Here is a 22440-nt window from a genome sequence, read left to right as displayed (position 1 = left end):
GCCAGTGCCATGTCTCGCAATCCGGCAGCTCCGCTGTCCACTAACACCATGATATCCTACCCCGGACCTCGTCTTTCTGCACCTCCTCGCTTCGGAGGCGACTCAGCCCAGGCTCGGGGCTTCATAAATCAGTGCACCCTGCACTTTGAACTATTGTCCCACCAGTTTAACTCCGACCGAGCCAAAATTGCATTCATCATGTCCCATCTCACCGGGGAAGCCCTGGCCTGGCTAAATCCTCTATGGGAGAGAGGAGACCCCCTGGTGTCCAACTTGCCTGCTTTTCTCACGGCTTTCCGGAAAGTCTTCGACGAACCCGGACGGAAGACCTCATCCGCATCATCGTTGCTACGCCTCCGTCAGGAAAGTCTCACCGTGGGCCAATATGCCATACGGTTCCGTACCCTTGCCTCGGAGCTGGCCTGGGATAACGACGCTCTGGTTTCCGTCTTCTGGGAGGGTCTGTCCGGCCGTATTAAAGATGAACTTGCCGGTCGGGACATTCCTACCACTCTCGATGACTTAATAACTCTTGCCACCCGGATTGACCTACGGTTCCAGGAGCGTGCCAGAGAGGTCACCCGTGAGAGGAGGTTACCACGTCTAGCTCCTACTTTTCAGAAACCCGTCACTCCTTCTGTCTCTAACCAGGTACACCCTCCTGAGCCTATGCAGGTCGACCAGACCAAGATGGTCAAGACCCGTCAGGACTTACGCCGTGCCGAGGGGACCTGCTTCTACTGTGGCAGTAAGGAGCACCGGATCCGTGCCTGCCCGGAGAGGTCGGGAAACGCCTGTGTCTAGGTTCGCTCAGAGAGGTCCACCTAGACAAGAATAAATCCTCTCCATCCCTGCTGTTGTCAGTTTCAATCGTCTACGGGGAGAACCGTTATTTCGAACTAGCCCAACTGGACTCTGGAGCAGCCGGGAATCTTATTTCACAGTCCCTGGTAGAGAAATACCGCATCCCCACCAAACCTCTGGCTGTACCCTTGTCTGTTGCTGCCGTGGATGGGGGGCTCTTACCACGCCCCATCCAACTCATCACCGAATCCATTACTCTGCAGGTGGGAATGCTGCATTCTGAAAGTATCTCCTTCCATGTTCTGCCTGGACTCTCTCACGCCCTCTTGCTAGGCCTACCCTGGCTCCAGAAACATGCACCCGTTCTTGACTGGCAGACCGGAGAAGTCCTTCGCTGGGGACAGGGCTGCCATAAGACCTGTCTGGTTCCCGTTCATCCCGTCCGTCCTTCTCCTACCCCAGCTAATCTACCTGGACTTCCGATTCCTTATTGGTCTTATGCTGATGTCTTTAATAAAAAGGAGGCAGAGACACTACCCCCTCATAGACCATACGACTGCCCTATCGACCTGTTACCTGGTACTTCTCCTCCCCGTGGGCGTATTTATCCATTATCCGCTGCTGAGACCCGGTCGATGTCCGAATATATTGAGGAGAATCTGGCCAGGGGATTCATCCGGAAATCTACCTCCCCGGCGGGAGCAGGCTTCTTTTTCGTCAAAAAGAAGGACGGCTCTCTCCGTCCCTGTATAGACTATAGAGGCCTTAACCAGATCACGGTGAAGAATAAGTACCCCCTTCCGCTCATTCCGGAGTTATTTGATCGTCTGAGGGGGGCTAGAATCTTCACCAAACTGGACCTCCGTGGGGCGTACAACCTGGTTCGTATCCGTCAGGGGGATGAATGGAAGACGGCATTCAACACCCGGGACGGCCACTATGAATATCTGGTAATGCCCTTTGGCCTCTGTAACGCTCCTGCCGTCTTTCAAGAGTTGGTCAATGACATCTTCCGGGACCTTCTCTACTCCTGCGTAGTGGTGTACCTGGACGACATCTTGGTCTTCTCTCCGGATCTCCAGACTCACCAGAGGGATGTTCGTCAGGTCCTGCTCAGGCTCAGGCAGAACCATCTCTACGCTAAATATGAGAAGTGCCTCTTTGAGCAGACCTCGCTTCCGTTTCTGGGCTACATTATCTCTCAGACCGGCCTACAAATGGATCCTGAGAAACTGTCTGCCATCGAGAAATGGCCCCGACCAGAGGGGTTGAAGGCTATTCAACGGTTCCTGGGCTTCGCCAACTATTACCGCCTCTTCATCCCGCACTTCTCTTCCCGGACTGCCCCAATTTCCGCGCTCACCCGTAAGGGTACTAATCCCAAAGAGTGGCCGCCCGAAGTAGAGGAGGCCTTTCTTTCCCTAAAAGAGGCCTTCTCTTCCGCCCCGGTGCTGCATCGCCCGGACGGCAACAAGCAGTTCTTCCTGGAAGTTGACGCCTCCTCCTCTGGAGCCGGAGCGGTACTTACTCAAAAATCATCTTCCGGGAGAATGGTAACTTGTGGCTTCTTCTCCAAACTCTTCTCCTCTTCTGAGCGCAACTATTCCATAGGAGACCGAGAGTTATTGGCCATCAAGCTGGCGTTGGAGGAGTGGCGTTACCTACTCGAGGGGGCTCTTCATCCGGTAATAATTTACACTGACCACAAGAACTTGGCTTACCTCCAGCATGCCCAGAGACTTAACCCGCGCCAAGCCCGGTGGTCCTTGTTTTTTGCTCGCTTTGATTTTGTTCTTCATTTTCGCCCGGCTGACAAAAACGTCAAAGCAGACGCCTTGTCCCGATCCTTTCTGGTGTCCGATCTCGAGGAAGAACCTAAACATATCATCGATCCCGCCAGAGTAATGCAGGTGGCTCCCGTGAGTCTAAATCGTCTCCCTCCCGGTAAGACGTTTGTTTCAGTACCTGATCGGGAGAAGATCCTACACTGGGGCCATTCGTCTAAACTAGCTGGCCACGCCGGTCAGAAAAAGACCCTCCAGCTTATTGCCCGGCACTATTGGTGGCCTACCCTGCACAAGGACATAATAGACTTTGTTTCTGCCTGTGTGTCCTGCGCCCGCAACAAAGTCCCGAGACATCTGCCAGCCGGACGCCTCCTTCCGCTTCCTGTACCTGCTGCCCCCTGGCAGCATATAGCAATGGACTTCATAACTGATCTCCCCGTCTCTGCCGGTTGTACGGTCATTTGGGTGGTCGCTGACCGCTTTTCCAAGATGGCTCACTTTATTCCCCTGCCAGGCCTTCCGTCTGCACCCGAGCTGGCTAAAGACTTTATCCGCCACATCTTCCGTCTTCATGGCCTGCCCCTCCACATCGTGTCGGATCGTGGGGTACAGTTCACCTCACGTTTCTGGAGAGCCACTTGTAAACTACTAGACGTCACCCTGGACTTCTCTTCCGCTTACCACCCACAGTCCAATGGTCAAGTGGAGCGGATCAATCAGAACCTGACCAGTTACCTCCGGCACTTCGTTAATGCCCACCATTCTGACTGGGTGGATCTCCTACCATGGGCCGAGTTCTCTTATAATAATCACGAGAGCGAATCCTCCTCCAAATCCCCGTTTTTTGTAGTCTTTGGTCAGCATCCTCGGATTCCTTTTCCTGTCTCCACCTCTGTGGACAACCCGGCTGCGGAATCTCTCGTTAGCAAATTTTCCTCCATATGGGAGAGTACCCGGTCCGCACTCCTTCTGTCATCCGAGCGTATGAAAAGACACGCTGACAAAAAACGCCTGGATCCTCCACAATTTCGTCCAGGAGATAAAGTCTGGCTCTCATCTAAATATGTTCGACTCAAGATACCTTCTTACAAGTTAGGGCCTCGGTTCATCGGTCCTCTGGAGGTCATCAGTCAGATCAACCCGGTGGCCTATAAATTGAAACTCCCGGCCAACTTACAGATCCCTAACTCCTTCCATGTATCTCTCCTCAAACCCGTGGTGCTTAACTCTTTTTCCAAGTCTACAGGTACGCCTCCTGCTCCGGTTTCTGCTGAGGACGAGTTTGAGGTAGAGAACATTCTTGCCACCAAAAGGGTAAGAGGAAAGACCTTTTTTCTGGTAGATTGGAAGGGGTTTGGTCCTGAGGAGAGAACGTGGGAGCCCCGGGAGAACATCCATGCCCCTCTCATCCTAGCTAAATTTCTATCTGGCCTAAAAAAGGGGGGGCCTAAAGGGGGGGGTACTGTAGTGCCGGCGTCCCTGCCCTCTGCTAGGCAGGGACGCTGTTCCCCTCACCGCTCTGCTCCGTGCCCGGCGTCCCTCTCCCGCTCTGCTGGCAGCGCGCGCTCCTTCCCGGCCACTGTGCTTAGGGCGCGCGCACCGTCCTAAGGAGTCCCTGGCCAATGGCCGGAGGACTTTACCATATATAAGGCACCTCCTCCAAAATGGAGGTGCCCGAGCAATGTTGTTGCACCGTTCTACTCTGCTTCAGCCCTCAGGTCCCGTTGCCAGTTACCTGCCAGATTCCTGCCAGCTTGCTGTCCTAATCCTGCCTGATTTCCTGTTACCTGCCTGCCTGAGGTCCGACGGTCTGCCTTACAACTCCGGTCAGTCTGTCTAAGGACCAACTTGCCCGCTCACCTGGGAGCGCACATCAGCTACCTGCCTGCTTGCCTGAGGTCCGACGGTCTGCCTTACAACTCCGGTCAGTCTGTCTATGGACCAGCTTGCCCGCTCACCTGGGAGCGCTTCTCCGCTACCTGCCTGCTTGCCTGCCCGGAGGCTCCGCTGTCACGTGCTGTGACCACCAGCTATTCCAGACTCTTGCCCGCTCACCTGGGAGCGCTTCTCCGCTACCTGCCTGCTTGCCTACCTGGAGGCTCCGCCATCACGTGCTGTGACCACCTGCTATTCCAGAGACTCTCGCTTGCTCACCTGGGAGCACACATCCTCCATCTGCCTTGCTAGCCTACCTGGAGGTTCAGCCATCACAGGTCGTACCTACCCCTTACCTAGAGACTGCCCCGGTCACTTGCCGTGACCTCCAGCCCGTTCTTCCAGAGACTGCCCCGGTCACTTGCCGTGACCTCCAGCCCGCTCTTCCAGAGACTGCCCTGATCACTTGCCGTGACCTCCTGCCCGTACACCCAGAGACTGTCCCGGTCACCTGCTGTGACTGCCTGCCTGGTCGCCACCCGCTCCCTTACAAGGACCGCTCCCTTGTATAGTAGCCCAGAGGTTCCGCCTCCCAGACCCGTTACAATACCTTTTCTCTGATTGTTCCTCATCTGGTTTTGGCTCCCACTCCTGAGACAAAATACTGACGGAATACTGACCAAATACTGATAGTGGGACCATGGCCTAATAGTAAATTTCAAGGGGGAAATGCAAAAACCTGGAACTTTAGGAAAGCTAAAAATCAATCAATTAAGGGAAGAACTTAGTCTTGTAGGCTGGAACCATGTTCTGGAAAAACCGAATGTAAATGGATGGTGCTGAAAGATATTCTACTAGAATACAGCAGAAAGTTTATACCCTCTGGTAATGAAATGTCCAGAATTACTAAGAAACAGTTATGGATAAAATAAGACAGTATAAAAGTATAAGAAAACAAAAAACAAAAGGGCGCTTAAAACCTTGAAGGCCGAAAAGTCAGATAAATAGCATTCCAGGAGTATAAAGATCTCAATAGGAAATGTAAAAAAAGAAATCAAGCTACAAAGTTACAGTGGGGAAAAAAGCATTTAGTCAGCCACCAATTGTGGAAGTTTTCCCACTTAAAAAGACGAGAGGCCTGTAATTGACATCATAGGTCGACCTCAACTATGAGAGACAAAATGAGAAAACAAATCCTGAAAATCACATTGTCTGATTTGGAAAGAAATTTTTTTCAAATTTTTGGTGGAAAATAAATATTTGGTCAATTACAAAAGTTCATCTCAATACTTCGTTATACAGTGGGTACGGAAAGTATTCAGACCTCTTTAAATTTTTCACTCTGTTTCATTGCAGCCATTTGGTAAAAAAATTCATTTTTTTCTCACTAATGTACACTCTGCACCCCATCATGACTGAAAAAAAAACAAAAAAAAACAGAAAATGTAGAAATTTTTGCAAATTTATTAAAAAAGAAAAACTGAAATATCACATGGTCATAAGTATTCAGACCCTTTGCTCAGTATTGAGTAGAAGCACCCTTTTGAGCTAGTACAGCCATGAGTCTTCTTGAGAATGACAAATACTTTCCGTACCCACTGTATATCCTTTGTTGGCAATGGCAAAGGTCAAACGTTTTCTGTAAGTCTTCACAAGGTTGGCACACACAGTTGCTGGTATGTTGGCCCATTCCTCCATGCAGATCTCCTCTAGAGCAGTGATGTTTTGGGGCTGTCGCTGGGCAACACGGACTTTCAACTCCCTCCAAAGGTTTTCTATAGGGTTTAGATCTGGAGACTGGCGAGGCCTCTCCAGGACCTTGAAATGCTTCTTATGAAGCCACTCCTTCGTTGCCCTGGCGGTGTGCTTGGGATCATTGTCATGCTGAAAGACCCAGCCAAGTTTCATCTTCAATGCCCTTATTGATGGAAGGAGGTTTACACTCAAAATCTCACGATACATGGCCCCATTCATTCTTTCATGTACACAGATCAGTCATCTTGGCAGAGAAACAGCCCCACAGTATGATGTTGCCACCCCCATGCTTCACAGTAGGTATGGTGCTCTTTGGATGCAACTCAATATTCTTTCTCCTCAAAACACGACGAGTTGTGTTTCTACCAAACAGTTCTACTTTGGTTTCATCGGACCATATGACATTCTCTCAATACTCTTCTGGATCATCCAAATGCTCTCTAGCAAACTTCAGGTGGGTCCAGACATGTAATGGCTTAACCAGGGGGACACCTCTGGCAGTGCAGGATCTGAGTCCCTGGCAGCGTAGTGTTTTACTGATGGTAGCCTGTGTAACGTTGGTCCCAGCTCTCTGCAGGTCATTCACTAGGTCCCCCCGTGTGGTTCTGAGAATTTTCCTCACCGTTCTTGAGATCATTTTGACCCCACGGGGTGAGATCTTGTGTGGAGCTCCAGATTGAGGGAGATTACCAGTGGTCTTGTATGTCTTCCATTTTATAATTATTGCTCCCACAGTTGATTTCTTCACACCAAGCTGCTTGCCTATTGCAGATTCAGTCTCCCCAACCTGGTGCAGGGCTACAATTTTCTTTCTGGTGTCCTTCGACAGCTCTTTGGTCTTCACCATAGTGGAGTTTGGAGTGTGACTGTTTGAGGTTGTGGACAGGTGTCTTTTATACTGATAACAAGTTCAAACAGGTGCCAGTACTACAGGTAATGAGTGGAGGACAGAGGAGCCTCTTAAAGAAGAAGTTACAGGTCTGTGAGAGCCAGAAATCTTGCTTGTTTGTAATTGACCAAATACTTATTTTCCACCAAAATTTGAAAAAAATTTCTTTCCAAATCAGACAATGTGATTTTCAGGATTTGTTTTCTCATTTTGTCTCTCATAGTTGAGGTCTAGCTATGATGTCAATTACAGGCCTCTCTCATCTTTTTAAGTGGGAGAACTTGCACAATTGGTGGCTGACTAAATACTTTTTTTCCCCACTGTATCTACAGAGAAACAAATCGCCAACGACATTAAAATAAATCCAAATTTTTTTTAATAAACCTATTAATAACAAAACAATGTAATTATAGAGGACAAAGAAAAGGCTGATATATTAAACAGGTACTTGTCATCAATGAACTGACTGTTCCAGGGATCATTCAGCAAGACAGAAATCACAGTTCACCACCTGATAGAACCTGTCAGCACCATTATAGTCTATGACCCCGTAGGCGCCTAAGTCCGAAACCAGTTTTGCAGGGGGAAGGTTAGGACGTAAACCCCAACAGGGCCACTGAATGGGTGCCTAAAGGAAATGTGAAAGCAGTTTTACTCAGTATTCCCCATCGGGTGGGCAGCCATGTGATCGCATCTAAAAGATTTGCATTCTTCCGGTCACATGCGGACTAAACTCCTGAGCTTCTCGCAGATCTTTTCAATTGAGAGAAGCCGGATGAGACTGTAAAAAGTTTCAAATCGCATAGATGCAGATTCATGTCAGCCTGGACAATAATGAGGGACTGAAACAAAAGTGTCCTTGGATGATGAGAATTGATTTTCTCCTCTGATGAATGTGACTGGCACAGACACGTACCTTCTCCCAGGTGCCGTATCATCACCCCGTCCTCACCTCAGCATTTCCTGGACGACGTTTCCCAGACCTAAGGGAATGCTGCCCTTTCGCGTAAAGTCTGTCTGCAGCTGTCGTAATGTGATGCTGAGGAGCCCTCGAGCCTTGGCGTGTTTTACTATTAGAGACGACCAGAAGGACATTTTACCGTCCCAATCTGCACTGTCCACATCACGAGATTGCTTGAAGGTGGAAAACAAGAAGGACATCCGTTCATCATCGTCCCACTCTGGGGGTAAAGATGACTCCATGATGACCCGGCATCAAGGGGCAGACCTGAAATTCAGATCAGATATCATTACCACAATTAAGTTCTTAAAAAAAAAACAAAGCACTTACCTCCCGGGCAGGTGCAGCTCTTCCACCCTCCGTCCTGTGTCATGGCTCCATCAGAGTGGACTTCTATTCCGAGAGGTCAGCGACATGACTGCTGGGAGACACAGCACGGAGGTCAGAGAGTCTGCACCAGCATGGGAGGTAAGTATTCTGGGGTTGTTGTTGTTTTTTTTTTTTTTTTTAAAACCAAAAAAAGTTAATTGAAGAGATATAAAAAACAGATACATTATGGATACAGCAAATCAACAAGTTTTGATGTCCAATAACTCATTACCAGGAACGAAGGAAGCATAGAATATCTCAGAACATCTCTCAGTGGGTTCCGCACGCAAACTGAGATCATCCCAAATAATATAAGTTACACAACAGTCATCGCTACTTGTCTATTTCTATCTAGTGACAGAGGTTGATAACGTGGGGGTCCGAAGACCACATAGAAGAAAGTGCGGCCCTAGAAGCCCTCCTCCTTCTCTCCCTTCGGTTAGCCACCAACCTCCTCCCATCGGTTAAGCAGTCAGGAGGGAATCAATCCATCTACCCAAAATTTCAGGGGAATTTTCCAGGTTAAGCGTATATACATACTTTTCTATCTGTTTTTTTTTTTAAGCGATGGAGAGATTTACCGCCAATTTATATTGTAATATGGTTGGCAATCTTGATGACATCCACACATTTTCGGGCCATAAGTTGGACCTCAGTCAAGAATGATCCATCTACAGTCCTCTCGTATTGTTCAGGGTTAACAGTTAGACAAATCTTGGGGTCCTCTGTGATGGGGATTCCCATGCGGTCGTGTAGGAACTGAATCGCTTGGGCCCAGTATCCCCTAATCTCTAGGCAGATACCCACAGAAGGGGAAAAAATGTTCCCGAGCCCCTGTGACATTTGGGGCCCTCATCCGGATATTCAGGATGTGGTGTAAGACGTACGGTGGAGAATATATATCTGTGTGCCTCTGTCAGTATAATTCGGGGCTTCCAAGGCTCCCAGTGCTCATCACTCCCACATCTGTCTCCCACCTGCTTCTCGTCAGGTCATGTAGTGGATCCGCGCTCCCTGCCAGGAAAGGGGCAAGTAAATGGGATATGAGGCCAGATCCAGGTGGATCCAGCAGCACCTAGGACAAGGGGAAGGCTCGCAGGACAGGAGACGGGTCCAGGAGCGAGGTCTGAAGGGCAGCTCGTAATTGTAGGGAGCGGAAGAGGGAATTGTTTGGAAGGTTCAGCTCTTCTTTTAGTGTCCAGAAAGGCCTCAAAGATCTGACCGATGTCGATCAATCCCGCCTGTTCCCACATAGGACCCCATTCCAGATTCAACATTTCAGTGAAGGTTTTGTTATGTGAAAGTGGGGTGTGGCTGTCATAGCAAGGACCAAAGCAATCTCCGTGCCACAGACCAGACTGCCTAAGAATCAGGTATCGAGAGGAAACACATGGGGCCCTCGCAGAGGAGTAAAGTAGCAGTGGTTGTGAGATTTCTGGGTTGTAGGGACGGACGATTTCCACAAGGGCTCAACGAATCCTCACCCCTCAAAAACAGAGATGAGAATGTAAATGGAGACCAGGTCGCTTGCGAGGCGAGGCTCTGCCCGGCCGCCTAGTCTCCAACCATTCAGGCCCTTCTCGAGGATTGTCGAAGAAGAGTGACTGGTTATCAGCAATCACTTTCAGATGAGAGGGTAAATCATCTCATATTTCATGTTGAGCTCTTTGAGATGCTTTTTTGTTACAGAAGTGAATTGGGCCCTTATGTGTTACACCTCGACTGAAGTCTGGGTAGATATAGACATTCGCTAATGGAATCAATTAGCAGATTCTTCAGAAAGTGCTGAGGATCATAACCCTCACCAGCTAAGCACCAGGTCCAGGTGGGTACATGGACCCCAAGGAGCAAGGATGTGACACACACAGGAGTCTTGGGAGCAGCACGGAGGATGAAGTGAAGTCAGCAGGATAAGGCGGTGGTGTACACAAAACTAGAGTCTTGAATCAGAAGACAAAGATGTGTGTCCCAATTGGCTTTAAATAGGATCATGGAGATGACATCACTGAGCCACGCCTGACAACCTGACGTGGAGCACAACAGAGGGCAGCCGACTGAGGTGAAGGAAACAGAGCCTGGGATAACTGGGAAAGGTTTGTAACAACAGGGTTAGCTGATGTGTCAAGAGGGCAGCATGATGGCTCAGTGAGTAGCACTGTTGCTTTGCAGCATGAGCAAATCCCACCAAGGAGAAGATCTGTAAGACGTTAGTATGTTCTCCCCGTGTTTGCTTTGATTTCCTCCCACACGCCAAAAACATACTAATAGGGAATATAGCTTGTGAGCCCCAATGGGGACAGTGAAGATGATATCTGTAAAGAGCTGTGGAATTAATGGCGCTATATAAATAAGCAAAATAAGAGGAAGGTCCTCTTGAGCAGTCCCCAATCAGACGCACAGCACCCTCCATCCTCTGTGGCCACGTTCCCACAATGAGTTTTTGATGCTGCATATTTTTGAAAAAATGCAAGTAATATATTTTACTTATTGAGTGCAGAAAATCGGCAACATAAACTGTCCTAAAGCTCATGGTGTGAACGTAGCCCAACAGGTTTGTCCTCCCGCTATCTGATTTGAGGGCAGCCAGGTCGCAGCACTAAGCCTGCGTTCACACTGCATTTTCTCCTATGCTCATTCGTTCCATCGGGGCTGACATGTGATGTGGAGGTGTGCGCTCACCGGGCCACTGACTATAGGGGCAGCCGGTGTCACCGTGCGCTGTCGGGAATTGGGGCGGTCAGCAGTATGTACCGTCCACGTCTCGCTGACGCCTCATCTGGGCGAATACGGATGAGAATACGGAGCAGGACGGAATTTATATTTTAAGCCTCTAAAATAACAAAGTATTCAAGTTTGTTATCGCCGAAATTGGCCCGAGCCGGAGCATCCATCACCAGGGGGCGCTATCACTGCAGTGAACGCTGTAAGAACTAAGCTTAAAAAATGGAGTATAAATTCCACATAAGATGCCCCCAGTGATACAGCTGTACCTGACAACAACCAGGAGAAGGGACAGCGATAACTATGTGATGTACAGAGAGGCAAGTGGCACACTGTAACGGCAGCGCAGCTCTATACACACACAACTTACCGCAAGCTGCTGTCATACCAGGTCTGACCCTCCGCGGACACCATCCAGAGAGTCCATGGGAGTACAGATAGTCGTAAAGCGTTTGCGCGTACATTTCCTCTTACGCCTGCGCGACTCTCACACGCCACCTGCTGGTAGCTACTTGGTATAGCAGCTGACAAAAAAAAAAAAAACAAAGCCGGAACTTTACAGATGGTGACGTCATGTGAGGTGGCGGGAAAAAGCGGAGCTGAAGGTAATGGGAGCGCAGCCTGCGGATGTGTGCGGGGAATGCGGCGTGTGGTGGGGTGTGCGTGATTACACAGTGTGCGTGATGTGTCTGCTGCTCGTCATAGTTATAATATACCTTCTTGTTTTATTGATCCAAGCACTGAGTGTCTTATTTCCTTGCTGAGGTTTTCATTACTTTCAACTGTTTTTTTTCTCTTCCATTGAAATCAGTGGAGAGTAAAAAGAAAAAAAAACATAAAAAATGCACATTTTAACGCTGTTTTTCAAAAAAAAGATGCTGTGTGTGAACATTCCCCAATTGTTGCAGATTTTCCTGAGGATTAACCGCAAATGTGCAAAGTGATCGTGCATATTACCACAAGCATTCACTAACAAAGGAGCAACTCGATTTGTGCTGATCTGCTCCTGTGCCACCCTCCTCCCCGTCGTCCTCTGCTCCTGTGCCACCACTCCCCCGTCGTCCTCTGCTCCTGTGCCACCACTCCCCCGTCGTCCTCTGCTCCTGTGCCACCACTCCCCCGTCGTCCTCTGCTCCTGTGCCACCACTCCCCCGGCGTCCTCTGCTCCTGTGCCACCACTCCCCCGGCGTCCTCTGCTCCTGTGCCACCACTCCCCCGGCGTCCTGTGCCACCACCCCCGTCGTCCTCTGCTCCTGCTACCCTCCCCCGTCGTCTCCTACACCAACTTGGACCAGTCAGTGGCAGTATCTGTGGTGCTCCTATCGCCAACCCCTTTTCCGTCAGTCCTTTATCTTGATTGGGGGGACCACAGAACCCCATTTTTCTGTTGTTCTTCCAGCCAGCAGAAGACCACCGTCCTAGCAGTTCTCACCCACCTTATAAATACCCCTGTAAAGCCCAAAATAAGATGGTCTTTTGGGGGATAAGCAAGCATCAGTCTTGTTGACTGGGCGATTGCTTCCCTGCAGATCTGCTTTGGGGTGCGGGATTTTTTTTTCTTATTCCTTTATCCGCCCTCTTCCTCAGGTGACGGCCGCGCGGTGCATCATGGATGACGAGCCCGGAGTGTCCGACCAGGACTCTGACGCCGGCAGTGAGGAGGTGCTGACCCCCGCGGAGCTCATTAGCAAGCTGGAGGAGGTGAGACAGAGGACCAGGCGCTCCGTCCATTACTGTCAGGTCTGCCGTCTGTATGTACAAGCTGCCAAAAGTAAGCAGATCCCATTATTGGAGGGCCCGACTATCAGACTGCGATACGTCAAGGGGCCACAATGAAACGTTGGGTGGTCCGAGCGCAAATCAGGTTTTCTTTTTTTTTTTTTTTTTTTGGTTACTGACAGTCACTTTGCATATTCAGTAATCTGATGTGGACGGGCCAATAACCTCTTTCAATTGCCACTTTTCGGTTGCGGCACCTTCTCCAAAAAGAAAAAATATTAAAATGTCATATGTGGCCAAAATGATACCAATAAAAACAGGTGAAAACAAACCCACACACCGCTCCATTGATGGAAAAGTAAAAAAGTTACAGGTCTCAGAAAATGGCGACATAAAGCAACTTTTTTTTTTTTTACAAAGTTCTAAACTTTTATTAACCACTAAAATAATAATAAAAAACAATTTTCGCATCCCTGTAAATGTACTGACCTGGAGAATCAGGTTGTCGTTTTTACCGTACTGTAAAAATAGAAGAAACAGATGGTGGAATTACTATATATTTCACTTTATTTGGAACTCTTTTCCTTTTTTTTTTTTTTCAGTTCGTTATATCATAAAATGAATAAAGTCATTCAAAACTAAAGCTCTTCCTGCAAAACTGCATGTCCTCAAAAGGTATAAAAAATGGAAAAGATATGGCTCCAGGAAGAAGAAGCAAAAGTGCAAAAACGAGAGATGGCCGGGGCAAGAAACGGTTGATGCCAAAGTACTGGAAACCCCGGGTGATATAAATGGCCCTATTATTAGCTGCTTAGGATCCATTACTATTTATAAAGATACCATGAAGGTTTAAACCAGGGCTCGGCAATTTGCAGCACTCTGGCTGTTGTGAAACTACAACTCCCAACATGCTCTGACATCCAGAGCGGATAAGCAGCAGTTGTTGAGTAGGATGGCTGCCACTATTTAGGTATGACTTCAGTTTGGATAGGGACTCATTCAGATGTCTGTGATGATCGGTCCGATCTCCTGACCCCCAGCGTGACAGCTCCATATATTTCTATGAGGCTGTCACTCTCGGTTCAGGAGACACACGGTCAGTCCGTGCATTGTCATCCAAGATAGGACTGATGATCATGGACACCTGAAGGAGCGCTAAGGGGCGAAACCCCCTTTCTAATGTAAAGGTCCTGATGATGGCGCCAGGAGACCTGTGTATACTGGAGACTTCAGCGATGTGCTGCAGTAATACCACCACATACGGACCCTCTGGATTTACATAAATAAAAGTATCCACAGTTTCGACCTCCTAATACATCACGGCATTTACACTGCGTTTATTTAACCCCTTCCATCACTATAAAGCAATATTTTAGACGCAGTGTTGCTAAGCATAAATTCAGATGAAGATTCACCGGTTTTTTCGGGCCTATCTGAACTTAAGTTTTGTTTTATACCTTTGCAAAAAAAAAAAAAGGTTGAATATGTTGGAAGTTGTAGATTCACAAACTCAAATTGTGCGTGGTCTTTTTTTCCTCCTATCGCAGGCCTGGCTGAATGAGAAGTTTGCCCCCGAACTCCTGGAGAGTAAATCTGAGATTGTGGAGTGTGTGATGGAGCAGCTGAATCATATGGTAAGTCTACCGGACCGTGGTTATTACTGACGCTTTCCTGCCGTCTCATTGACAGCTGCCCGTTTATCTCCTCAGGAGCAAAATTTACAGCGAGCTCGACAAGGTGACCTGAAGATAAGTTTCCATCACATGGAGATCGAGAGGATCAGGTTCATGCTCAGCAGCTACCTGCGCAGCCGCTTAGTAAAGGTACCGGAAAAATGCTAAGTACAGGCCTCCACCTACCGTCCCCCACACTTGCGCTATTCATGGTCTATAGGACTGTCAAGAGGGAGGCAAGTACAGCACCCGACTATCTCCGTCAGTCCCATAGAGCAATGGTGCACATGCGGGATAGCTGATAAGTTATTTTGGTGGGTCAACTCCTTTAACGCCCCTATAACTGCACCTTGATGTACATCTAGGTCGGGTGCGGGTATATGGAGCGGGCACAGAAGGCTCCACACAGGGCAGGTGGCGGCTATCTCTGATCACCGCTGTATAACCATCTAGATGCAATTGTCAATCATTGATAGCGACACTTAAATGGTGGTTCTCTTGCATGCATGTTCCTAAAGCCATCGCATCCCCCCCCCGCAACGCAGTCGCAAGGTGCCAATGGGTTAGCTACTTTAACCTCTTCCCGACATGACGTACAGCTATGTCTTACTCTGGGTCCCTGACTTTAATGCTGGCTCGCAAGCACATCGCGCATCTTTCCTGGCAGATGATGGCTGAATTATTCACCCATCATCTGCTTCTAAAGCCATTGGTGGAGTGGAGCTCTGCCTGCGGCTATTAATCTGTTAAATCTGACAGCGGCATTTAACACTCGCCGGTAGGGGTAGCGTCATTATACGCGCCAGTGACGTGATCACAGGACGCCAATGAGATGCCATGACAGCCGGGGGTCTGCTTTCTTGTGAAAGCCAGCCTGTAGACCGTGATTTTCGCTATACATAGCAGTGCTCGAATCAGCTGATCACAGGTTTAAGTTCCCTAAGGGGACTAACAGATACAGTACAGTGGGGAAAAAATGTTTTTAAAAATGTGGAAAAAATACAAAAGTTCAAATCACCCCTATTTTGCGTCATTAAAAATAAAGCAATTAAAAAATACACATTTGGTATCGCTGCGTTTGTAAAAGTCCGTTCTATCAAAATAAAATAAATTAATCCGATTTGGTAAACGGTGTAACGAGAAAAAGGATCAAAACGCCAGAATTGTTTTTTATTGGACTCTGCAACATTGCAATAAGAGGATATCAAATCATTGTATCTACCCTAAAATGGTATCAATAAAAACGTCACCTCAGGACGCGAAACATAAGACCTCACTGGCCCCAGATCCCGAAAAATGAAAAAGTTATGGGTCTCAGAAAATGGCAGCACAAGCAAATTTTTCTTTCTCTATTTCTTCGTGGGGGGACACAGGAGACCATGGGTGTATGCTGCTGACACGAGGCTAAAAAAGGTTGGCTCCTCCTCAGCAAGGTACAGCCACCAACTGGCACAAGGCTAATCGGCTAACCAGTTTTAACTTCGTGTCAGTAGGAGGCAGACACAGGTCTTTTCTCAAACCCGTATCTACCTTTTAGGTTTGTCTTCCTTTTTAGTGTTTTCTTTTCAGATAGTTTTGTGAGAGAAACAGAGTGAAATATGTCACTCTGTTATCCCACCTGCGACTGAGAGAACAGTGCGGAGCATGTCACACGGTCTCATCTCAGGTCACCATGGCAGGACTCTAAACGTTCTATGCGTTAGGTGACCAGGAGGACGGTCCTTGCCTTCCCTTCTCCAATTCAATTGTCCTCCAGAGTGAGAAGGTGCTGGAGAAAACATGGCCCACGATCCCAGGAAGCCGTTTCCAGAGGTGCCCAACGGCCGTCCACTATTTCAGCAAAGGAGCTGGACTGTCATCTTCAGGGATTGTGAATCCATCCTGGATCTCAAGCTTCTAAACAAACGAGTACTTCTGCGTCCCTTCACTCATTGATATCCTTCATGGAACCCGAGGAATTCCTTTGCTCAGTGGATATACAGGATGCGTATCTCCACATTCCCATTTTTCTGGATCACCAGAGGTTTTTTCTCTTTGAAGTACAATAGAATCACTTTCAGTTTATGGCCCTTCCCTTCAGGCTGGCCTCTGCTCCCAGAGTCTTCACGAAGATTATGGCGGCCGTCATGGCTATTCTACGTGCCAGGGGGATCCAAGTCGTCCCCTACCTGGACAATATCCTCGTCAAGGCTCCAACATTCTCTGCAACCCGGAGGAACGTACAGTTCACTCTTGATACCCTCTCCCGACTCGGGTGAATAATCAACACCGCAAAGTCATCCCTCATCCCGGCCCAGAGCTTGATCTTCCTGGGCATGCTCTTCAGCACGAGGCTCTCAAAAGTCTTTCTCCCAGAGGACAAGATCTCAGCCCTCCATCGAAGCATCCTTGTCCTGGGGCGCTCTCTACGCTATTGCATGAGTGTCCTAGGCCGGATGGTGTCTACCTCAAAGGCGATTCCCTTTTCCCCAGTTCTATTGCAGTCCCCTGAAGCTTATTCTCTTGTCTCAGAGGGACAGGACTGTCCCCTTCCCTGAACCAACGGATCTCCCTTCTGAACCTGGTCAAGTAGTCTCTAGCCTGGTGGCTGTCGTCTCCTCTTTCACCACTAACAGTCATTTCTACAGATTCATTGGCAGGTCATGATAACGGATGCCAGTCTCCACTGCTGGTGGGCAGTTTTTTGGAACCTCACTGTTGAATGTTGTTGTAACAAACAGGAATCCTCCCCTCCCATCAATATCCTCGAGATCAGAGCCATTCGTCTGGCAGGACCTCCTGACGGGCCTCCCTGTCCTCATCCAGTTGAACAACGCCACAGCTGTAGCTTACATAGACCATCAAGGAGGAACCCTCAACTGGGCAAAACAGAGTCCCAGCCATATCAGTGGTTCATATACCCGGAGTAGACAATTGTGACGCCGACTTTCTAAGTTGCAAGGGTCTGGCGGCGGGAGAGTGGTCTCTTAACCCTTCTGTATTCGCCCAGATCTGTCGACTTGATGGCACCCAGACTGAACAACCCACTCTCGCACAGCTCCGACGCAAAAAATCAAGGTGGAAAGCGTTCCAGTCATCATTGTAGCTCCAGATTGGCCCAGAAGGCGCGGATGCTCTATGGAAGCTCCCAGACCTAGTATCCTGGGGTCCCCTCTTCCACCAGAACTCTCAGTCTCTTAATTTAACGGCATGGCTGTTGAGACTTCGGTGTTAAGAGCCTCAGGGTTTTTGAATCGGGTCATCCAAACCATGAACAAGGCCTGCAAACCTTCCTCCTTCCGTACCCATCACTCTACCTGGAAGGCCCTTTTCCGTCTGTGTGAATCTAATCACACTGTCCCCATGACCTTCTCCCTCCTGTCCCTTTTTGCATTCTTGCAGTTGGTCTTTGAGTCTGGTCTTGCTCTCAGCTCTCTTAAGGGTCAGGTCTCTGCTTTCTCCATCCTGTTCCAAAAAAAACTTGGTCTCTCACTGTCAGATCAAGATCTTTCTCCAGAACTCTCTGGACCTAAACTTGGTCCTGGACGTTTTTCAGGGTTCTCCCTTTTAGCCTCTTCGGGAGAACTCTACTTTTTCTCTCCTGGAAGTTGTCCCTTCTAGTGGCCATCACGTCCATCAGAAAGGTGTTTGAACTGGCAGCCATCTCATTCTGCTCTCCCTTCCTCATTCTCCATCAGGACAAAATAGTCCTACGGCCAATCCCCTCCTTTCTTCCAAAGGTGGTATCGGCTTTTCATCTCAACGAGGAAATTTTTCTCCTTTTCATTTTGTCCTTCTCCCGTTCATCACTTAAAACGGTCCCTAAACAAGCTGGACCTCTTTAGAGCAGTTCGCATCTACCTCTCCAGGGCAGCTCCCTTTAGGTGCTCGGATTCCCTCTTCATCATTCCCGAAGGTGCCCAGAAGGGTCTGTCGGCATCCAAAGTGACTATCACATGTTAGATCTGGTCTGCAACTTTGGAAGCGTATCGGACAAAGAACAGAATGCCTCCCCCCGGGGTTATGGCTCATTCCACTCTGTCAGTGGGGGCTTCATGGGCCGCGCGTCACCATGCCTCCGCTCTGCAGGTTTGCAAGGTGGCTACCTGGTCTTCTGTTCACACTTTTTCAAAGTTCTATAGAGTTCATACCTTTGCTGCGGCAGATGCCAGCCTAGGCCGGAGGGTTCTCCAGGCGGCAGTTGCTTGTCTCCTGTCCTGAAGGAAATATGCATACTTTGTGGCTTACTGGTTATTGTTGTTGTTTTTCCCACCCTTGGGACGTCCCATGGTTCCCTGTGTCCCTCAATGAACTGATAGAGAAAAGAGGATTTTGGGTACTCACCGTAAAGTCCCTTTCTCGGAGACTTCATTGTGGGACGCAGCACCCGCCCTTCTATGCATGATGTTTTTTGCGCTTTTATGTGTTGCTTTTTCACTAAGTGGTTAGCTCTCTGCCGGTCAGTGGGTGTACCCTGCTGAAGAGGAGCCAACCTTTTATTACTTGGTGTCAGCAGTGTACACCCATGGTCTCTTGTGTCCCCCAATGAAAGCTCTGAGAAAGGGATTTTACGGTGAATACCCAAAATCCTCTTTTGTCAAAAAAAAATGTAAACATTTCCCAAAAAATGTTTCACCACTTAAATAAAAAAAAAAACTATACATATTTGGTATTTTCTTAATTGTACTGACCTGCAGAATTATATTGCTAGGTCCGTTTTACCGTATAGTGAACATGGTAAATTAAAAAATCAAAAAAAACAATTGTGTAATTCACTTTTTTCTGCAATTTTGACGCACTAGGAATTTAATTTTTCCCCCCTTTCCAGTGCATCACATGGTGAATTGAACTGTCATTCAAAAGTACAACTCGTCCCATAAAAAATCAAGCCCTCATATGGCTATGTGGAAGGAAAAATAAAAAAGTTATGGTTCTTGGAAGAAGAGAAGGAAAAATATAAGTGAAAAAAAAAAAATCTTAAGCAGAATGTGATCTATTCTTCCCGTCTTCTCAGATTGAGACGTTTTTCCCGCATGTTCTGGAGAAGGAGAAGTCGCGAGAAGAGGGTGAGCCGCCACATTTATCTCCAGAGGAATTCGCCTTCGCCAAGGAGTGAGTTCTGCTCGTCCGAGGGAAATATCAAAAACTGTGATTGGGGCCGGATCTGTGGGTAATGAATCACTATGGCATACTGATGAAATCTCCCCATTGCAGGTATATGACAAACACAGAGACTTTACTGAAGAACGTGGCCCTCCGTCACATGCCCCCAAATCTGCAGTCAGTGGACCTGCTGAAATGTGGTAAGTAGCACCTTCAGCATTTATGGAAAAAGATGAGCATGCTGATGACATTGCGACCCCCACATACCTGCCGAGAGGCATGCTGGACCGGCAGGTGTCGTATACACGTCTCGACAGGTACATGGGATTGTAAAATCATCAACACCGCTCGCCACCGATGCAGAAGTGAGCGCCGCCGGACAACCTCTTTAAAATATGTAATGTGATATTCTTCTTGCAGTCCCCAAACCAAACCTGGACTCGTTTGTGTTCCTGAAGGTGAAGCAGGCGCAGGAGAGCATCCTAGTGGAACCAGAGACAGATGAGCAGAGGTGAGGAAGAGGAAGGATATTTCTGTAATGTAGTGTAATAGATCTACCTGCACAAGTCTGATAGGAAAACATCATCTTTGAAGATTTCCTATCATTTCATCTTAGTCCCCTTCAGATGACCCATCAATTATCTGGCCATATCTATCCCTATTAACCCCTTCCTGAGATATGACATACAGTTGCGTCATATGTCGGGTCCCTGACTTTTTAAAAATGTGGAGAAAAAAAATAAAAGTTCAAATCAACCCCCCTTTGCCCTATTAAAATAAAGCAATTAAAAAATACCCATATTTGGTACAGAAATATAAAATAAATTTATTTTGATTGGTAATGAAGAAAGAAATCAAAACACCAGAAGTATTTTTTTTTGGACATTGCAATGAGAGACGATCAAAACATCGTACCTACACCAAAATGGTATCGGTAAAAACGTCTGCTCAGGGCGCAAAATACAAGACCTTACACAGCCCCATGAGTTGAAGGAGTTAGAGGATTTCCTATCCCAAAGAATATGCAGTTGTCTTATACTCGGTGGAGGTCCTGCCTCTGTGACTGCACTGCTCCTCAGAAGGAAGGGTTTGCAGCTCCTGCTCGGTTCTCCCTGCAGTAGGGTACGTGCACACGTTCAGAGTTTCCAGCAGAAAATTCTGCTGCAAATCCTGATGTGTTTGCAGGGAAAAATGCTGCGTAAAATATGTGCGTTTTTGCTGCATTTTTTTTTTTACATGCATTTTTATTGTAGTTTTTCCCCATCGATTAGTATTGACGAAATGGACTGCAAAAAACGCTAATTGCTTATTTTTGCATATTTTTCACTGCTTAATCCAGCACCAGATGAGTAATGTAGACAACAGCCGATGTGGGGTATAAAAGCTGCATGTCGTTTCTTTGCAATGAAGCTGGTGAAATGTTAAGTCTGCACGTAGCCACAGTAAAATTGCTTATCTTTGGGCATTTCCTAATTTTTTTTTTTTTCTGAAAACTTTTGTCTGCCAACAGTGAATACACCATAGATATGGAGGTGGGATCTCAGCACCTTATTCGATATCGCACAATAGCGCCTCTTGTGGCCTCCGGAGCTGTGAATCTCATCTGAATCATCGTCAATGCAGCGCTGTGATGCCGAGCAAATCTTCAGAAACTCACAGCGCAATACTCTGTGTGACCAGTAGGGGGCAGGTGTAGTATACTGGATGAGACTACCATTAATGTGCTGCGTTCCTCACATATATTGTGGGATATTCCTACAGCTTTTCTATGGACTGTAGTATTTTTTTACATCCTCCTTTAAAGCTGAAATTTATGGGACTTTAGAGACTGGATGAAAAGGTGATAAATGGCAGCGATGACGGATGTGATAGAAGGGATCCCAACATGTCTACCAGGCAGACGTTGCTTGCTGCGTTATGTACAGAACTGTTATTACGACCAATTATCTGTAAAGGATGAAGAAATAAAATATATTTTTTACGTTTTGTACATATGTCGTTCACATGGTTTGATTCCCCTTGAGGCCAAAAATTGATCTGTTCTCACTCCTCTTCGCCAATCACCAGGACCTCCTCTCAATCCGCAGACTGATTTATTAGGAACGCTGCAGGATAAAGTGCAGATCTGCTGGAAGCAGGAATATAAGAAGGAAGGTTCCTTCTCTCCCATGTACCGGGGCTTTAATTATTTTTTTCTTATGGGGCTAAGAACTTACAGCTAGATAGTTGCCACCTCCGAGACTGTTCTGCCCGGCGCTGATCTCTGTTGACAGAGATCACATAGAGCGCGCTCTGCTTTATCTCTCTGTGCTCTGCGCCGCAGGTTTCTATTGCTACAGCGCGCTCAGGAGGAATTGCACAACAAATTTTGGGGTCCAATTTTTCATATTTCCCTTGCGAAAAAAAAATAAAAATTGGGTCTAAAGTAACATTTTTGTGAAAAAAGTTAAATGTTCATTTTTTTCTTCCACATTCCAAAAATTCCTGTGAAGCACCTGAAGGGTTAATTAAAGTTCTTGAATGTGGTTTTGAGCACCTTGAGGGGTGCAGTTTTTAGAATGGTGTCACTTTTGGATATTTTCAGTCATAAAGGCCCCTCAAAGTCACTTCAAATGTGATGTGGTCCCTAAAAAAAAAAAAATTAAAAAAAATGATTTTGTAAATTTTGTTGGAAAAATGAGAAATCGCTGGTCAACTTTTAACCCTTATAGCTCCCTAACAAAAAAAAAATTTGGTTCTAAAATTGTGCTGATGTGAAGTAGACATGTGGGAAATGTTATTTATTAACTCTTTTGTGTGACATAT

General features: G+C 47.4%; 2 protein-coding genes across 3 annotated transcripts in view; one reads left to right on the top strand and one right to left on the bottom strand.

Annotated features, from left to right (window-relative positions):
• The window catches only part of CHMP7 (charged multivesicular body protein 7), a 44601-nt gene extending 32932 nt beyond the window's left edge, over positions 1-11669 (bottom strand). For both annotated transcript variants that reach the window (XM_073654012.1, XM_073654013.1), the window contains exons 1-2: positions 11532-11669; positions 8063-8338 (exon numbers count right to left, since the gene is read on the bottom strand). In XM_073654012.1, coding sequence (XP_073510113.1) covers positions 8063-8313 — 251 coding nt within the window. In that variant the 5' untranslated portion in view covers positions 8314-8338; positions 11532-11669. The remainder of the gene's footprint in view (positions 1-8062; positions 8339-11531) is intronic.
• On the top strand, positions 11633-21851 carry GINS4 (GINS complex subunit 4). Its single transcript, XM_073654016.1, has 8 exons — positions 11633-11766; positions 12749-12862; positions 14428-14514; positions 14590-14703; positions 19547-19644; positions 19747-19835; positions 20056-20146; positions 21146-21851. The coding sequence occupies exons 2-8, from the start codon at positions 12770-12772 to the stop codon at positions 21240-21242; spliced, it is 669 nt and encodes a 222-aa protein (XP_073510117.1). The 5' UTR covers positions 11633-11766; positions 12749-12769; the 3' UTR covers positions 21243-21851.
• Positions 21852-22440: the final 589 nt, after the last annotated feature.

The sequence above is a fragment of the Phyllobates terribilis genome, unplaced genomic scaffold, assembly GCF_046119375.1.
Source record: "Phyllobates terribilis strain yellow unplaced genomic scaffold, ASM4611937v1 Scaffold_11__3_contigs__length_659146591, whole genome shotgun sequence".
NCBI lineage: Eukaryota > Metazoa > Chordata > Amphibia > Anura > Dendrobatidae > Phyllobates > Phyllobates terribilis.
Note: the sequence above shows the minus strand (reverse complement) of the source record. Positions and strands in the feature narration are given on the sequence as shown.